General features: G+C 51.8%; 1 protein-coding gene and 1 long non-coding RNA gene across 3 annotated transcripts in view; one reads left to right on the top strand and one right to left on the bottom strand.

Moving 5' to 3' along the window:
* The window catches only part of ABCG1 (ATP binding cassette subfamily G member 1), an 82,385-nt gene extending 74,524 nt beyond the window's left edge, over positions 1-7,861 (bottom strand). For both annotated transcript variants that reach the window (XM_035283233.3, XM_035283234.3), the window contains exons 1-2: positions 7,724-7,861; positions 889-1,132 (exon numbers count right to left, since the gene is read on the bottom strand). In XM_035283233.3, the coding sequence (XP_035139124.1) occupies positions 889-1,132; positions 7,724-7,765 (286 nt within the window). In that variant the 5' untranslated portion in view covers positions 7,766-7,861. The remainder of the gene's footprint in view (positions 1-888; positions 1,133-7,723) is intronic.
* Positions 6,761-15,787, top strand: LOC103789673 (uncharacterized). The gene is made up of 3 exons (XR_004737726.3): positions 6,761-6,890; positions 13,680-13,770; positions 13,984-15,787. It is a non-coding gene; the product is annotated as an uncharacterized LOC103789673 (long non-coding RNA).
* The last annotated feature ends 2,073 nt before the right edge of the window (positions 15,788-17,860 follow it).

Genomic DNA, 17,860 nt, shown 5'->3' with positions numbered 1-17,860 from the left:
CGCAGAAACTAGGGACCACAGTTTATTGACAAAGTCTGACATGTCCTCTCCCTATCAGCTTCCCCCACCCACCTGTCTGAACCACTTAGGAGCAGACGAGGAGTACATGGAGCAGAAGGAGACGAAGGATAAATTCCACAAGAAGAAACAGATCGGGTTGGAAACAAAACACACCAACCCAGGGTGGCATTAACCCTACAAACATCCAAACTCTAGAGCCAGAAAAGTTGCTGAGAAAACTCAAACCACTGCTCATCAATTCCCTGTAACACGCAATCAGCTGGTGGCAAACTCCTGCATTTGGTGGCGTTTCAGAGACCTCCTGAGCTCCATGCTCTCTGTTTTTTCTACTTTAATTGATACACCTCATTTTACAACAGTTTAATTTTCTTTCTAGCCCACCGTGACCACCCACAAAAGAATCCTTTCAAGATGGGTCTCTGAAGAGGTCAGTATAGGTCACTGGCCACTTTTTAAAAGTTTTTAACGCTCGGGAGGGGGCATCTGTCTCCCATTTTGCTCTGGGTGGTTGGAAAACAGTTCCAACTTGAAAGATGGACATGAATTAAAGCCACAAAAGAGGACTCTCTGAGCACGTGCCAGGAACAAGCACACTTGAACACCGGTCAGTCTTTGTGAAATTCTCCATAGTGACGTCGTTGAATTTCAGAGCGACTGTGAACTCTGAGATCACCAAATCCAACCTCTTCATTTTATAGGTGAGGTAAACTCAGGCAGAAAGCAACGGAATAAACTGACCGCAGCAGGACGGTGCTGGGACGAGAAGCTCAGCCTCCCAACCTCCAAACCCTGATTCTGCCCCAACAATCTGTTGCCTCCTTCAGAGGCTCCACCCAGCTTGATACACAAAGCAGCCACCCTCCCTACCTTTCTTCCTCCACCAGGGTCCTTCAGGAACCGAGTAGGAAAGGTCCCTGAATTCAATGTTCACAGCCGCCCTCCGAGGCAAGGAGGAGAAGCGCTGGGCTTCTGTGAGGTTGTTGTCCACCTTCTTCAGATGCCCATTCAGCAGGTCCGTCTCGGCGGCCTCCATGCTGCCGGACACCACCTCGTCCACCGAGACACACACCGACTTGGGCTCCGTCATCTCTGCAGAGTAACTGCTGGCATTCTAGAAAAACCAAAGGAAGCATCGAGACATGTTATAACCTGCATCAAGAGAAAGAACATGGAGAGATTCGCCATCAGGCTCGGGGTCACTGGTTATTAATAGCAACACTTCTTTCACTGCAAGAGTGCCTTTGGCCCCGGGAGAAACGTGCCTACCTAGAGGAATTTATCATCTCTGTCACACTTCTATGAAAAAATGCTGCTGGGCACGGTAGCTCACGACCGTAATCCCAGCACTTCGGGAGGCCGAGGCGGCGGGTGAATCACCTGAGCTCAGGTGGAGAAACACAGTCTCTACCAAAAAAAAAAAAAATCAGCTGGATGTAGTGGCGCGTGCCTGTAGTCCCAGGTACTCGGGAGGCTGAGGCAGGAGAATTGCTTGAACCCAGCAGGCAGAGGTTGCGGTGAGCCGAGACTGCACCACTTCACTCTAGCCTGGGTGACGGAGTGAGACTCCATCTCAAAAAAAACCACTTAACGGAGTGTTACGCTACAATCTTACTCTGGAATCATAAAATCTAATCACAAAACTATAATAAATGAATCATCACTTGCCTCAAAGAACAATACACTGGCCACCACAAGCGATGGTCTGTTCACGGTCCCCTCACTTTAAACACCTCAATAAAGGCACACCAGGTGCCTAAGAAATAAATAACCGAAGTTTTATTTGCACAGAGCTGTTTTGTGCCTGTCTTGTGCACTCTCATAAAAGAAGATCTCAGAAGTGATGACGTCACTGAGGAGCTGAGTTTTGTGGGTGTTGGACTTTGTGTCTTGCATTTAAAATTTCCAAATCACTTACAACTCTACTCTCTTGCTACATCTCCATAATAGCACTGTAGAGTTGAAATGGTTAATATTTTTTAATCTGTGAAACAAACAAGGAAACTGAGACACAGACAATTTAAGGAACCTGTTCGGATTCCCACAATCGAGTGAGTAGCAGAAGTGATCCCAGAATTTGAGTCATCAAAAAACAGGTAGGTGTTCATCTCACTGCATCAGGAGGGTGCCCAATCTTTTGCAGCCAGCATTGGCTTTTAAAGCTGCCACTGGGAGTCAAATGAGCTGTAACCAATTGCCAAGAACCCAGAAGTATCTATGCAAAGAAAGGAATATCCTTTTTTAATGGCCTGGCAACCGTGAGCAAATCAATACGCTTCAGGTACCTCCAAAACACAGAAGAAGCCTTGGGGAGCAAATTGCTGTGATTTTTCTCACTGCCTTCCAAATCGAGAGAGAACATTCCACAGTGCCAAAAGCACACACACCCCTCCCAGGCATCTCCTACCTCTGAGGACCTTCACAAAATCAAAACTTAGCTTCTGAGCTAGAATGTTGTGCGCACAAAACTGCAGGTGCTGAGTGAAACTCTGACAAAGCTGAGCTTGGTCTGCTGGCATGCAGGATACCTTGGACACCAGCATATGTGGGTTCCCGCATTCCAGAGCAGAGCTGGGAGGGTCTGTGCATGTCTGACAAGGGGACTCCTCACTCTTAGGGCTCTGGAGCAATGACAAGATGCAGACCCTGAGGGAGTGACCCTGAAGCCTCCTCCCAGCTGGTCCTGTTGCCCCTTCGGCAGGGCCTCTTGAAGGAGCTGTTGCCCCATACCCTTCAGCCTGCCCTCTGGGGCCCCATCCTGCTGCCCCGTGCCCCTCAGCCTGCCCCCTGGGGCCCCATCCTGCTGCCCCGTGCCCCTCAGCCTGCCCTCTGGGGCCCCATGCTGCTGCCCCATGCCCTTCAGCCTGCCTTCTGGGGCCCTATCCTGCTGCCCCAGGTGTTTAGAGCTCACTTGGGTTCCAAATGAGCCCCAAAAGCACCAAATCTGGGCTTTGGAGGGGGGTGTCAAGAAAGCTGAGGAACAACGTGCCCTCCAGGCCTGGTCCCAGTGTCCATTTCTGTTCTCACCTCGCCACACAAGTGAAGACACAGCACGTGCTGGGTCCTACCCATCCTGCTGGCAGACTCGGGCTCTATCATGGGACCCCCGATGGCTGTGTATGCAGCTGGGGGCAAGGCATCGGGGGATTGAGCAACTCCTCCCCCATCATGGGCCCCCTCTACCTCCACCCCAGGAGCCCAGCTGCCACGTACCATCCGCACCCTCTCTCCAGGCACCCACTGCAGGTATGGGGCCCCTGCTGAAGGCCAGGGACCGGCGCTTCTTTCTTGTGGCTGAAGCCCACACTAATACGGGGTGAACAACCCCCACACCACCCCTACGTTATCATGAGGGCCCGACCTTCTCTGCTAGACTCTCTATCTGCTCACTCACTCACTCTCACTCATTCATTGGACAAACTGAGCACCAGATAAGGCCCTGGGGTCAGCAGTCAGCCCCACAGACAGGGGCCCTGACCTAGCAAGCTCAAGTTCAAGATCTGGCCCCAGGCAAGAAAACAGGCAACTAATTACACTAGGCCAAGGCAGGAGCCCGGCAGAAAGCCTCTGGATTGCTGAGAGGCTCCGCTGCGCTTCTGTGATGCCTTGGTTTTATCTTCTTCTGGGCAGTCGCCTTGAGGACCCTCGGTCAGTGCATTTTCCCTGTATGTGCCTGTGATTGGCTTCTTTCATTTTGAGGAAGACCAACTAATCACAATAGGTCAAGGCAAAAGCCAGGCTGAGAGAGAATGTGGGTAACTCAGAAGGGATTTCTAATGCAACTCAGACCCTGAGACGGGGAGACGCAGGACGAAGTCTTTCTGCAGAAATAGAATCTTAGCTAAGTTTAACAAGGTGAGAGGGAGGGGTGCTGGCTCCTGGTGGCCTCTGCTAGGGGACAGCATATACAAAGTCCCAGCAGCATGAGAGAGTGGGGTATTCAGAGACCTGTGAGAAACAGGGGCTGGAGTGTGGATTTGGGCAGGAGGTCAGGGGGCTTTAGAGTAAGATGAGAGCAGAGGGGCAAATAATGTGCCTGTGGGGAAGGGCTTGCCGACTTGAGTAAGGGTTTTGCATTTTATCTGGAGCTCTTTGGGGAGTCCTGAAGGAATGACAGGATCAGAACTGCAGAAGTGTCTCCTGCTGTGAACCAGGTGGGGTGTTGCTGGCCTGGATCCGCTGAGCGTGGTGGGGCTGAAGGCAAGGGGACAGGCCAGGAGGACAAAGCTCGGTGGCTAAACTGATTTGGGAGTAAGAAAAAGATAAGCCAGAGTCAAGTACTTGTCATTTCAAGTATTAATTAATGATGGCTTGTGCATGCTAGGTAAGTGATTAGAAACAATAGTGGCTATGGACCCAGCAGTTACCAGGTGCCTATTAAACTCTAGCCTGTATAGATAGATCATGCCTCTTATTGCCTCCACAACTCTAACAGGCACAGGGGCGCTGGGGGGCAGGACAACCATCTCCAGTTCAGAGGAGGCATAGAAAGCACAGAGACATTGTCGGGTTTGCCCAAGACCCACGATCAGGGTGTGGCCAGGCCGGACCCTGCTATGAGAGGCTTCCAAGTCTGAGGCCACAAGCCTCTGTAGCAGCCCTTGATTGTTGCTTAGCCTTCCGTGGGTGAGTTGTGGGTGTTTCGGTGTCTTCCCAGCCCTTGTCCATTATAGGAAAATCCACACGGAAGAAATCATGCAGCCCCAGCCCAAATAAACCAACACCAAAGCAATGCATACAGTTGACCACCTTTCCTCCATGATGTCCAACAGCCTCACCCAATTAATAAAATCATGGAAACTGTGTGATGCGAGGCAGTGGCCTGTCAGTCCAAAATAGACCAGCTCTCTGGAAACACATCCTCGGATGAGAGCTGCCGGCAATGTAGGTTACAGCGAGCTTCTCCTTAGCCTCCTGAGCTCATTAAAATTAAAGCAAATGCCTCTTCTCTCATTTTCCCCGTTCACTCTTCTGTTTCCCTATCCTACTGAAGCATTGTCTTCCACCTTCCCCCACCCCCGCACAGGGCCACATAGGATTCGTGCGGCACAATCCACTGTAAGTCATAGTAAGTTCATTCATAGATGTGGAATGCCAGAGAGACCCTGTTTGGATCATTCCTGGCTGCTGTTCATGGGAATATTTTCCTGGGCTCTGAGCAGAGTGGCCTGTGATTGCAATTTGAATCCTGGGCAGATAGAGATGCCTATTTAGCTGGGGAGGGTCTCTAACCGTCAGTAAGCCACCCCCAGGGCATGGTGAGCTGCATTCACTCCATTTCCACCAGGGACACAGAAACTTTTTCTCCCAGCCTCATGAGGCAGTCAGGAACAGGAAGAGGAGCCGGTCAGCAGCACACAGCATGCAGCTCTCTATCGTCTCTCTTTGGTTCACTGCTGCCAGCCTGGGTACCCACCTAAGCATCCTAAGCACATAAGAGGAAGATGCACTGACCAAGAGTCCTCAAGGCGACTGTCCAGAGGAGAATAAACAAGGAATCTCACCCTGAGCTGAGCCAGAGCCTGTTCTGTGCTGGAGGGGTTCCTCGGAATCCCAGAACAGCTCCAAACACTACCCTCTCACTGGAAACACTTGCCACCCCTTGTGTGCCCCCTGACCCTACCATGTTCAGTCCTAGGCACCTCCTTTGACACAACTCGGAGGGCCCACACCAGGATGGACCCCAGAGCAGGAGGGGAAGGAAAAGCAAAGCTTCAGAAGCTGCGTATCTCTGAAGAGCTGTTTATGACTTGAACATAATTTATTTTATTTTAAATTTATTTGTCTTTTAAACCTACAGCCTCCAGAATGCCCAGGTGGTCTCTCATTCAAGGACCAGCTGGGGCTTAACTCTGCTCAGCTTCTAAGATCGGACTAGTGCTTTCAGGGTGGGACAGCTGTGCATGGTTAGAAATGTTGAAACTTTTTTAAAGTACCAAGTTTTCAGGGAGGAAAAATGAGCCCTGCCACTAGAGTTTACACATAACAAAACAGTTGAGCTCTGGGGGCTGTATCAAATCATAATATACCATTAAAAAAAACGTGGTATTAAAAATCTGTATCTGAAAATATCGGATTCTTTATTTTTCCATATGTACAAGCCACCTTTGCAGCTCTAAGAGGATTTCAAGAATCACCTAGCAACTAATACAAGATCTGTAACTTTTTCTACCTACAACTAACATCAGTAATCTTAATTTTCCATTGCCAGCCTCACTTAGGAATCCGAATAGACGAACATGTGCAAAAGGCAGCATTTCCAACGGTGGCCCAAAGAGTCAACCAGAGAAAAGCAAGTGTCACCGGGAGGGAAATGGCTTTTCCGTTTTGTTCACTGCCTCTTCTATGGAGAAGCCACCAGGGAAGGCAGGGCAGCCCAGAGAGCGGAGGCAGCCTGCGGGTCTCCCGCCCCGGCTCTCCCCTCCTCCACCCACCGCCTGGCCGGGTCTGCGGCCCCATTCTATCCTCTACACAAAATCATTATATAATGAGCTGGCGAGGCTCCGTATGTTCTACAGTAACCTGTTTGGAAGCATAGGATGCAGTTGTCACCGCGGAGCATGCGCAGAAACCTGGCTACGTTTTTTTTTCTCTCTCTCTCTCTCGAGCTCAAGGCAAGAGGTAACTGTCGGTCAGATCCTGCTGAGCCCTGCTGACTCCAAACACAGGATGCTAAAAATGAAATAAGGGGAGGGGCGGGGCGAGCCCCGCGGCGTGCCGTGCACTGTGGGCTTGCAGCCTCGGGGAAGGGACTATCCGGGTAGTAACTACACAGATACACGGCGTGGAATACGGAAGACTTTCCGTTTGTTGTTTAGCTGCCTCTGCGATGTTGGAGTGCTGGGCGTGGGCATGAAGGGCCCTAGGATAAGGTGAGGTGGGTGGCTGGGGGCCCGATGGTTGGTTCGTTGTTTATTCCTAATGCCAGAAAACCAGCAACGGGAGACTCCTGAACACCCCTGGGAACAGCACTTGCAGTCACCGTGTCCAGCAGTGAACTCGCCGGCACCCCGACATCCCTCTCCGGAGCCGGGGGGGAAGTGAGATGCGCGTCCTTGTGGCCACCGCGTCTCTCTCTCCGGCGCGCACGGAAAGGCGGCCGGCAGGAATCCGGGCTCGCCCCTCTCGGTGTCCCCCGGCCTTCGCCGCCCCGTCCCCGAGTGCAGGCGGGAGAGGCGTCCTCGGGAGTGCAGGCGCGGGCTCCGGCTCTCCGGGGGCAGCTCCCTCTTTTGTTCCCCTAGACCTTGCCTGGCGTTCCTGGGGATGGCGCGAGAACTCCCCGCTCCCCAAGCCCACAGCCGCGCGCGCGGGTCTCCCCCTCTGCCCTCCGGCCCAAGCTGCGCCCCCTCCCCAGTCTCCAGTGCGCTCTGGGCCCCTAGGGCCGCACGCCCCCCGCCCGGAGCCCATCGGTTCAAGGCCATTGATCCACTTGTAGGGCTGCTCGCTGCCCCTCGCCCCACTCCCGGCCCCACCACCTTGTCCGCGTTCCCGGCCAGTGCGAGGGGCATCCCGAGGCTCCAGGTGGCCCGGGCGGAGAGGCGGGAGAAGCGATTGGAGCCGGGCGCCTCGATGGGGTGCCCTGGGTCAGCGCCCAGAGGACGCGCTCCAGGGAAGGGTGTCAGGTCGAGCGTGCGGGGCTTTGTGTGTTTCCTGCTCTCCTTGAAAATAAAACCGAGCCCGGCTGGCGAAGGATGCGTTCACTCACCATGGCGGTGCCGACCGAGAAAGCGGCCATCAGACAGGCCATGCCCCGGGGGCGGCGGCGGGGACGGGGCTTGGGCTGCGGGGCCGAGGCTGCGCTGGCTCCCGGCTCGGCCGTTGCGCTGGGTGCGGGCTGCGCTCCGGCTCAGGCGGGGATCCGGCTCCGGCTCTGGCTCCGGCTCCGGCGCTCCCGGCCCCGCCCCGCGCGCGCAATTGGCCGGCACCGAGGGGGCGGGCGGGCCGGCAGGTGCGCGTGCTCTTGTTTTGCTCCTGCGGGGGGCGGCGGACCAGGCGCCCTGAAGCGCGGGTTCCGGGAGCCGCCCGGGCTGAGGCCTTGCAGGCGCCGTGGGAGCCCCCTGCCACCCCGGAACCCCTGGGTCTCGAACTCACGGGGGCTGGACCAGCACAGCCCGCGTGAGGCTGCGGGGACACCCGACAGGCATCGGGGTTCCCAGACTGGGAAATCCACTGCCTCCAAGCCTACAAGCGACTGTGTGATGGGGCCAGAGAGGGGGCGTCCAGGGAGGAAGGGTGAGGGGCAGGGGGCTTCTTCTTGCTGCTGCTGCTTCCCCGCAGTCCCCGTTGCTGGACAGCTCTCAGCCAGGTAGAAGCTTGAGGAGTAAAGAAGATCTCACCACTCCAACACCCGCAACAGCACTGGTGTGGGGCGACCCCCGGCAGTGAGGCAACGTGTGCACTCACACGCGTGACATTGCTGTGTGTCAGCCATGCTAAGTGCTGAGTTACAGAGCGGTGCTGAGGGAAGATGCCCAGGCCTCTGCCCTGTGCTCACCCCCAAACAAAAAAGAAAAGCCTCATTTTCTGCAGAGGTGTTTCCAGAGCACGGTTCAAAACCTGGCCATAGGTGTGTTCATGGAACTGCGGCCCCAGGCTGGAATATCAGATGGTCCAGCATCTCTAAAGCCCTTATTATATATAAGTGGGGCCATTTCCTGGTGTCCATGGTGACAAGTCATTCTTTACTCTGTCTCGGGCCCTAATGCTTTTGTGCAGTTGTTTGCACGTTGGGACGAAAAACAGGAATGCATTTCATTTCCAGCACACCTGGGTCCCCAGCTTCCAACCACACCTCAGGGGAGCAGGCCTCTGTCTTTCTCCTCACCTAGAAAGGAGGCATGGCTTTTTACGTCAGGCAGGTGGACCTCACACCCACCGGTCAGATGACCATAACCAAATTCTCCCCCTCGAATCAGAGAGAAAGGAGACATGGTTATGAGTTTAAGGGGGAGAAGGCCCTGCCTTTGTCTGAATGGTGTTGTCTTAAGAGTCGATTCGTTACCTCGATTTTATACTTGGCTGAGATGAAGGAATCTGACTGCTATGTTTGCCAGGTGCTACTGCCTGGGTGCCAGGCCACGGAGGCTGCATGGTGCCTTAAACATAAACCGCAGAGGGGGGCCAGCAAAGCCTGACCTCCCTGTGTATGTTGGGAAGGGAATTCAGATCCACAAACCTGGGGAGCATCTGTGCTGAAATGCAGAAGGAAGATGCCTCACGGCTGGATGTGGGGACTGGTCCAGCCGTGGACCAGTGGGTCCCTGGGACCCACCTTGCTCCAGGAACAGACAGGGCCTAGAGCAGGAGAGGAGGCACGGACACAGCCAGGGAGGAACTGTCCACACGGCCAGGGCAAGTGAGAGACGTCTGGGTGCCTGCAGCGATGTGTACCTACTTTCTGTCCAATGTCCATCCTCCTCACTTCCAGGAATGCGCCCAGGATTTCCTTCTAGACATCCCCCCTCCTCCACCTGCCCCCAGTTCTCGGCCCCAAGACTTATGCGGGATTGATTGAGCTTCAGCTCCAGAATAGGCAATAGGCCAATGGGCTTCAGTGGGTTGATGGCCCCCATCCAGCCTGGCCGCAGTGGCTGGTCAGGAACCAGAGGTGAGAGCAGTGCTTGCTGGGCTGGTGGGAATGACCAGGGGGACGGTGTGTGGAGCGTGAGGATCAAGTCAGAGAGGGAAGATGCCATGCCAGATCCTTGTTGGCTTTGGCTGCTGGATTTTCTGTTGCAGGACAAGTGAAAGGGTCCTCACTTACCCATCTGTACAGTGGGGTCAAAAGCTCCACCGCGTGGGAAATAAGGCCTGGCAAATAAGTGCTTTCCACCAAGCCTGGCACTGAGCAGGCTTCCCACTCTAGTCCCTGTGTTACCCTCCAGCGCCCGAGCAGGGAAGAAGCCAACCAATGGCAGCATAGCACAGATCCCTGCTGTTCCTCTCAAGGCTCTTGGCTGTAAGGAACAGAAACTCCAACTGGTTGAAGCTAAGTACAGAAAGGTTCCCGCACCTGTTTCAGGCCGCCGGAACCAAGGACCTGTATCACTCTGTCCTCAGCCCTGGTCTCTTGCTCTCTCCACGGCCCCGCTGAACATGAAGGGGAGAAAGGGGCACCCTGGGGACTTGGCCTCTGGCATGAGGATCATGTACTTGGTGCTTGTGAGGGTGCCTGCAGGGGAGTCACGTGTCCAGGTGGCCCATTGCCCTTGGTGAGTTTCTGCAACCAGCTGGGCCGTGAGGGTGAGACTGGCTTGGTGGCTGGAATTGCCGCATCTTCTGCAGGACCCCGACAATAGGTCTCTGAATCCCTGGTTCGCCTGAAGGTCTCTCCATGTCCCCACTGGGGCCGAGGCCAGCCTGCGTACAGCCTGCCAGTGTGCACACCCCCCTGTCCTGCCTGCTGTGTCTTCAGCCACTCTGTGCTTCACTGTGTAGCCAGGACATCTTGGTCACTTGACGTCTCCGTTTCAGGAAGGAAAGCAAAAAACAAAGAAGGCTGTCTCTCTGCCCCTTTGCCCAGCTCCTCCCTGCACCATGCCCACCACTGTCTGATGGCAATATGAAGTATGACATATTGCAATATGAAGTATAAAAGAAATCATGGGATTTCTTTCCCCAGAGCCTGGAAACCGGGTAAGAGAAAGGGGAGGAGGATGCAGAGAGGTGTTTGTTTGCTTGCCTGCTTTTCACAACCCAAATCTCTGACTCTGAGATAAAAATTCCCAGCCAGTTGAGAACAGAAGAGGCTGCCTCAAGTATCAGTAGGAAAGAGGCTTATGGCTGTCCTGGCTGACAGGGTTGCGAGGGAGGGAGACACAAGGATGAACACCACACCAGTGGCATCCCAGGCGCAGGACGACACAGCAGGTGCTCACTATCGGGAGGCATCCCTGTAGGGAACTTGCCCTGGGCTGACCCTTCTGGCCAGCCTGGCCCCTGCTCTGTTGGCTTCTCTGACCAAGGGAGGGAGAGAGCGTATGTGTGTCTTAGTTCATTCTGGCTGTTGTAACAAATTATCTTAGACAGGGAAATCTGTAATCTACAGAAATGTATTGTTCACAGTCCTGGAAGCTGAAAGATCCAAGGTCAAACGAACTCCAGCACCTCTGATGTCAGGTGAGGGCCTGTTCCTCATAGATGATGCCTCTGTGTCCTCACATGATGGAAGAGGAAGAAATGGTCCCCACAACCCGTCTTATGAGAGCTCCATCCTATTCATGAGGCAAAGCCTTCATGACCTAATCACCTCCCAAAGGCCAAACCTCTTAGTACTTTCAGAGTATTACTCATACTGGGCATTAGGTCCCAACAAACAAATTTAGGGGGAACCCCAACATTCAGACCATAGCATTCCTCCCCCAGCCCTCTAAAATTCACATTCTCCTCACATGCCAGATGTGTTCATTCCATCTCGGTAGTGCCCCAAATCTTAAATCATTCCCAGCACCAAATCAAGAGTCAAAAGTCAAGAGTCCCACCTGCACATCATTAAAATCAGATGTGAATGGGACTCAAGGTACACATCCTCTTGGGGCAAATTCCTTCAGCTCTGAACTTGTGAAGTCGAACAAGTTATGTGCTTCCAAAATGCAAGGATGGGGCACACACAGGACAGACATTTCCATCCCGAAAGAGAAAAACAGGAAAGAAGAAAGGGGTAACAGGTCTCAAGTCAGCCCAGAACCCAACGGGGCAAAAAGTATTATACTTCTTTGACTCACGTTTCCACCTTCCTGACACTCTAAGGAGGGGCTTGGGCCCATAAGGGTCCGGGTGGCACCTACCTCATGGATTTGCTGGGCACAGCCCACACTGCAGCTCTCATGGGCTGGAGTCCCCCGCCTGTGGCTCTCTCAGGCTGGAGGTGCACGGCAGTGGCTCTGCTTGTCTGAGATCTTCAGGTGACCCTGCCCCCACAGCTCCAATGGGCATTGTCCTGGTGAGGAGGGTGGTCTCTGCAGTGGCCTTGCCCCTGTGGCAGTTCTCTGCCTGGGCCCTAAAGCTCTCCAAAGCTTCCTCTAAAATCCAGATGGATTAGCCATGCCTGCACAGCTCCTGCCCTCTGCACACCCATGGAGATGGCCCTGCACAGATGCCGAAGGATTGACCATGCCCTCTGAGGGGACACATGCAGCCCGCACCACAGCTGGGGCAACTGATGAGCACAGCACCAGAATGTGGGAGCTGAGGCTTGAGGCAGTGCTGGACAGCAGTGCTGAGGTCCTGCAGGCACCCAAGGCCCCCCTACAGGCATCGTTCTGTCCCCCAGAACTCGGTCGGCACTCTGGGCCGAGGGGAGGGCAGCACTAATAACCTTGGAAGTGCCCTCAGGATGATGCCCTCGTGTCTTCATGCACAGCACCTGGCTTCTGCCCGTCCATGCTAATCTCTGCCGGAAACACTAGTCTGGCTACACCGTCAATCTCCCAAACATGCTTTTTTCTTCTTTACAGTTTGTCCAGGCTGAGGATATGCTAAGTCTATAAGGTCTGCTTCCCTCTGAGTATAAACTCTGTCTTTGATCTCTTGCCTTCTCACATGTTACTCTGAGCAGCGGAGAGAAGTTATGCAGTGTCCTCAACACATGGTTTAGAGTGTTTCTTTCACCAAATATTCGAGTTCATCCCTTGCCACTCTGACTTTCACAGAACACGAGGACACAAACAATTCAGCCAAGTCCTTTGCCATCTGTCACAAGGATGGCCTTTCCTCCCATTTCCAGTAACATGTTCCTCATTTCTGTCTGACACCTCAACAGAGTGGCCTTTACCATCCATATTTCCATCAGCATTCTGATCATGGCCACTTACAAAATCTCGGAGGCTCTGTCTCCTTTTCCTCTGAGGCCTTACCAGGACCACTCTTTATGTCCATTCCTGGCAGTCCAGGCTTTCTTAGCCTGCTCCTCTAAACGCTTCCAGCCTCTGCCCATCACCCAGTTCCAGAGCCACTTCCATACTTGCAGCTGTTTGTTTCTGCAGTGCTCTGCTTCTTGGTGCCGATTTCTGTCTCAGTCCACTTGGACTCCTATAACAAAATATCTTAGACTGGGTAACTTACAAACAACAGAAATTTATTGTTCACAGTTCTAGGGGCTGGGAAGTCCAAACTCAAGGCACCAGAAAATTCAGTGTCTGGAGGCCTGTTTCTCATAGAGGTGCCTTCTGTGCCCTCCATGGCAGAAAGGAAAGGGGCTCCCTTCTGCCTGTTTCAAACCATTTAATGAGGGCATTAATCCCATTCATCATGGCCTAATCACCTCCCACTCTTTATGCTGTCACGATGGGTGTTAGGTTCTAACATGAGTTTGGGGAGGGTACCGACATTTGGATCACAGCAGGGAGAAAGGAAGGAAGGAAGGAAATAAGAGAGGTAGAGACGGGGAAAGAAAGGAAAGAGGAAAGGGGAAGCCAAGTGGACAAGGGGGGGAGAACAGGTGCAGAGGAAAGCCGTGCCTTAGCCCTTGGAGGGGAAGTCTGGGAAAGGGGGTCAGACGCAGAGACCACGTCATCACGGAGGGCAGCGGGATGAGGCTGGTTGGATACACCATATAGGAACTCTGTGTGTTGGTTCATTTTAAAGAAATGGGAATGCTTCATCTCCACTGTTTGTGTCCTATTGTGCTGGCCCTCTTGACTTCAATGGTGTTCTGTCTCCAGTATCCAGATGCACCCTTTTGATTCCCGTGGTGAGCCAGCCCTGTTCCAGAGAGGACCCCTTCTTCCCCAAACACACACAGCCTGCCGGGAGGTCAGTGCAAAGGAGGGGCCATGGGATCAGGGAAGCCAAAGAGGAGAGGGAGGTGCAGGGTAGAGGGAGGGGGACAGCAGAGGCCTGGTGGCCACTATGGCAGGCAGATGATGAGGGAGGGTTTCAGAGGAGACACCACAAGTGGGTACTTCATAGATTAAGTTAGGACAAGATGAGTATTACAGACAGACTCTCTTTGTTTTCTCCCATTAGCATGGAACCAAGAGGGGCTGGGAAAGATCCGGGAAACCATTGCTTCAAGCAAAAAAAGAGTCAATACCATCTGGCCACAGGATGACCTTCAAAGTTGAAAATCAGGGCAGTCTCAAGACAGACACCGGAAAACGACGGGAGACCTCCTTCTCACAAATAATTCTAAGCTTCCCATCACTCCCAAAACAGTTCCCTGCTAGGAAGTAACTGGAGCCACTGTGCACCCCATCTTTCTTCCAAGGAACCTTCCGCCCCTGACTCCCTGTAGTCAACTGTAGAAGACAACCCCCACCCAGAGCCAGCCAGAACATCCCATCCCTCTGGCCACTACTGATGTTCTGGAAAAGACACACAAACCCAGGGGGACCATCAGAGTTCTCGCAGGGAACTGTGAGACCTGGACCGTAAGAGGCAGAGCTTTCTTTCCCTGTTCTGCTGGTGTTGACAAGTTCTAAGGAGAGTGTTTGTCTGGCTAGGAAGATGGAGGCAGTGACAAAGCACTTTCATTGCTGGAACCCCTCCATCCTGCACTCCTAAGTTCATGCCCATTATCCATCCTTGGCCCTTCCCAAGTGGCTGGGTAACCACTTTTAACCTTTAAACAAGCTCGTTCTTCTCAGTGCCCCGTGACCTCACCCGTTAGGTGGGCTGATGATCAATCCTGGTCACCTCGTGAGATGGTTTCAAGGATTCGAGGGAGGGGTCAGCACTTGAAACTATGCCTGGCACATAGTGTGCATCTTATAAATGCTGGCGCTCATTATTATTACTCTCTGTTATGGAATCCTCTGCTCTACCTTCTGACCTTGAACTAGTGTGAATTAGATTTCAGTCACTTGCAGCTAAATAGTTTTGATTAGAATCATCAGTTTGACAAGGAAGCTAAAAGTCAGAGGCCCAAAGCCAGTTTATGAGAAAATCCTTACAAGTAGTTTCTAGATTGACCCTCTAACCCTTAGCGTCTTCCTCACCCAGTGCATGCATTATCTCCCCAAAGAGATGATAAATGATAAATCCCAGATCTCACTGATGTTTCTTTGCTCAGATGGAACCTAGCTGGACTGGGTGCTTAATAAAAACCATGAGTTAGTTATGTTTGGACAACCTCGAGAGCCTTAGAAAAGACTGCAATGTGCATAACTGCATTTTGCCTCAGAACGCCCTGTCGCATAGGAGAGCAGGTACCATCAATGGACCCTCATGGGTTTTACACTTTCACACCAGGTGTCGGGCAGCCCACATTTTGTTATTTCTATCAGTCAGATCTGTGCCTGGTCCTTCAGAGGCAGCTCCTCCTAACCATGCCCAGGTCAGGCCTAGATCAACTCTCTATGGCTCCAAAGGCCACAGCTCAAGTCTTCAGTGGACTCAGCGCCCTGATCACCTGAGCAGAAGCCCTCTTGCCTCCCTGAGACCTCTGAGCTCTCCTGGTGCCTGCAGACTCCACAGCTCCCCTCTTCAGGCTCTGTGACATTTCTCCTGACCCTCCTGCCTCCCTCCCCTAGGGCCCCAGCTCTGCATTCCTCCCCTCCAGGAGGGCTTGCTGACTGAAGTCACCTTGTGGAGCCTAAGCTTTCTAAAGCAAAAGTTTGATTAGAGAGATTATCTTCCTCGTGCCTGGAAACTTCTGCCTAAGGCCCTGCAACTCCCTAAAGGATTTAGGAGAAAAACAACTCATTTTAAAAAGAAAAAAAGAAAAAACAGACATGACTCCTTTTTAAAGGGAGGGAAACTTTCTAGAGCAGGGAAAATTCATGTCAGAAATTATCTCAGTAAATTATCCTGCCACATGAAAATAAGAAAATGGAGATTCCATGAGATTTGTAACCTGCTTAGGGCCAGAAAGCCCAGACAAAGACCCAGGTCTCCCGGCACCTGGATAAGTGTCTTTTTCACGTTTTCACTTCTGTCAAGTATCTACTGGGTGAAGAGGGCAAACCTATTTCAAACGGGCAAATTTCTACAGGGAGACCAATTTCAATCTGTTGAAGGTCATAGGACAGGCTTGTGGGAAGATGGAATAGACATGCTTTTCCCTACTCCTTCCTCTGAGCACAATTAAAAACCTAGGATATTATACAAAACAAACAAAAGGAGACCCTAGAAGATGGGGAAAGGAAGGCAAAGCATCCAAGGATCTTGGGGATCCAAGCAGCCACACTGTGGTGAGGTCCCCGGGATTTTGTTTTGCATCTTATATCCCAGACTTTGAGTTGAAGAAGCTGAGATCCTGGAAATGCCAATGAGCACAGATAAAAAAAAAAAAAGTTCCAACAAAAGCCTGCTCTCTCCAGCCAAAAGAACAGGAAAGGGGCAACCTAGGAGGATATAAAAATATTCAACAATGACTTCTCTGCTTCAATCAAACATTCCAGAATAAGCTGTGGTCAAATATCCACCCATGCCAGCAAATAAATGAGGAACGAGCTTAGATTTCCACCCTGCTCAGGCTGTAATTAGGCACATAAATCAACCCCTAGTCCTCTAGCCATACTGTATACATCAGAGAAGGCCAATTAGGAAGTCTGGACTTCTGCTCCCACTGGGCAATAACGAGAAGCTCCTTCTCCACCTTGCTGGGGTGGTGACAGGAGACCCAGTAGAGTCAGGACTTTCACCACCACCCAGGGTAACAAGGATACTCCCCACCTTGTGATGTCATGAAGAACATGTGGGGAATAGTAGTGAGGTCTTCTACCTCCCCCAGCTAGGGAGGTATCAGTGGAGGCCAAATGGGAAGCCAGAACTTCGACCCCCACCAAGCAGTAATGAGGAGCCCCTCTTTTCAGGGTCAACAAAGGCTGAGCAGGAAACCTGGATTTCTACCCTTGTCTGGCAGTAAGGTGGTAGTGCCATGCCCCCTCCCCTGCCAGAGTGATGTCAGAGAAGACAATTAATGGATGGATGCCAGTCAGTGCATGCCAACACAAAGATGGCATGAATATTAGAATTATCTGACAAAAGTTAACAAGCAGCCATCATAAAAATGCTACAGTAAGCAATTCTGAGCACACTTGAAAAAAATGGGTACAGTGGCTCACACCTGTAATTTCAGCACTTCAGGAGGCCGAGGCGGGTGGATCTCTTGAGATCGGGAGTTCAAGACCAGCCTAGCTAACATGGTGAAACCCCGTCTCTACCAAAAATACAAAAATTAGCCAGGCATGGTGGCAGGTACCTGTAATTCCAGCTACTTGGGAGGCTGAGATAGGAGAATCACTTGAATCCAGGAGCTGGAGGTTACAGTGAGCCAAGATTGCACCATTGTACTCCAGCCTGGGGGACAAGAGGGAGACTTCTTCACACACACACACACACACACACACACACACACAAAAGAAAATAGAAAGTCTTAGCAAAAAATAGAAGATATAAAGAGCAAAATGGAAATTTTAGAATTGAAAAATTAAATAACCAATACTAAAAACTCAGAAGATGGGCTTAATAACAGAACAGAGGGGACAGAAGAAAGAACAAACTGGGAAATAGAACAATAGAAATCACCAAATCTGAACAACAGAGATAGACAAGTTGAACAAAAAATGAACAGAGCTTGAGGGGCCTGTAGGACTATGCACAAAGATCCAACAGAAGCCCAGAAGTGGGGCTGAGGGGTTGAAAAGGAATCAAAAAAATAACAGCTGAAAACTTCTCAAACCTGGCAAAAGATATAAACCTACAGATTCAAGAAACTTAGCAAACTCCAAACAGAATAAACCCAAATAAACTACATCAAAACGTATCACAGCCAAATTTCTGAAAACTGAAGACAAAGAAGAGATTTTAAAGACAATGAGAGAGAAACAATACCTTACATATAGAGGAAAAAGCAATTCAAATGACAGCATATTTCTCATTGAAAACAATAGAAGCCAGA

This window comes from Callithrix jacchus, chromosome 21, assembly GCF_049354715.1.
Source record: "Callithrix jacchus isolate 240 chromosome 21, calJac240_pri, whole genome shotgun sequence".
In the NCBI taxonomy this organism is placed as follows: domain Eukaryota; kingdom Metazoa; phylum Chordata; class Mammalia; order Primates; family Cebidae; genus Callithrix; species Callithrix jacchus.
Note: the sequence above shows the minus strand (reverse complement) of the source record. Positions and strands in the feature narration are given on the sequence as shown.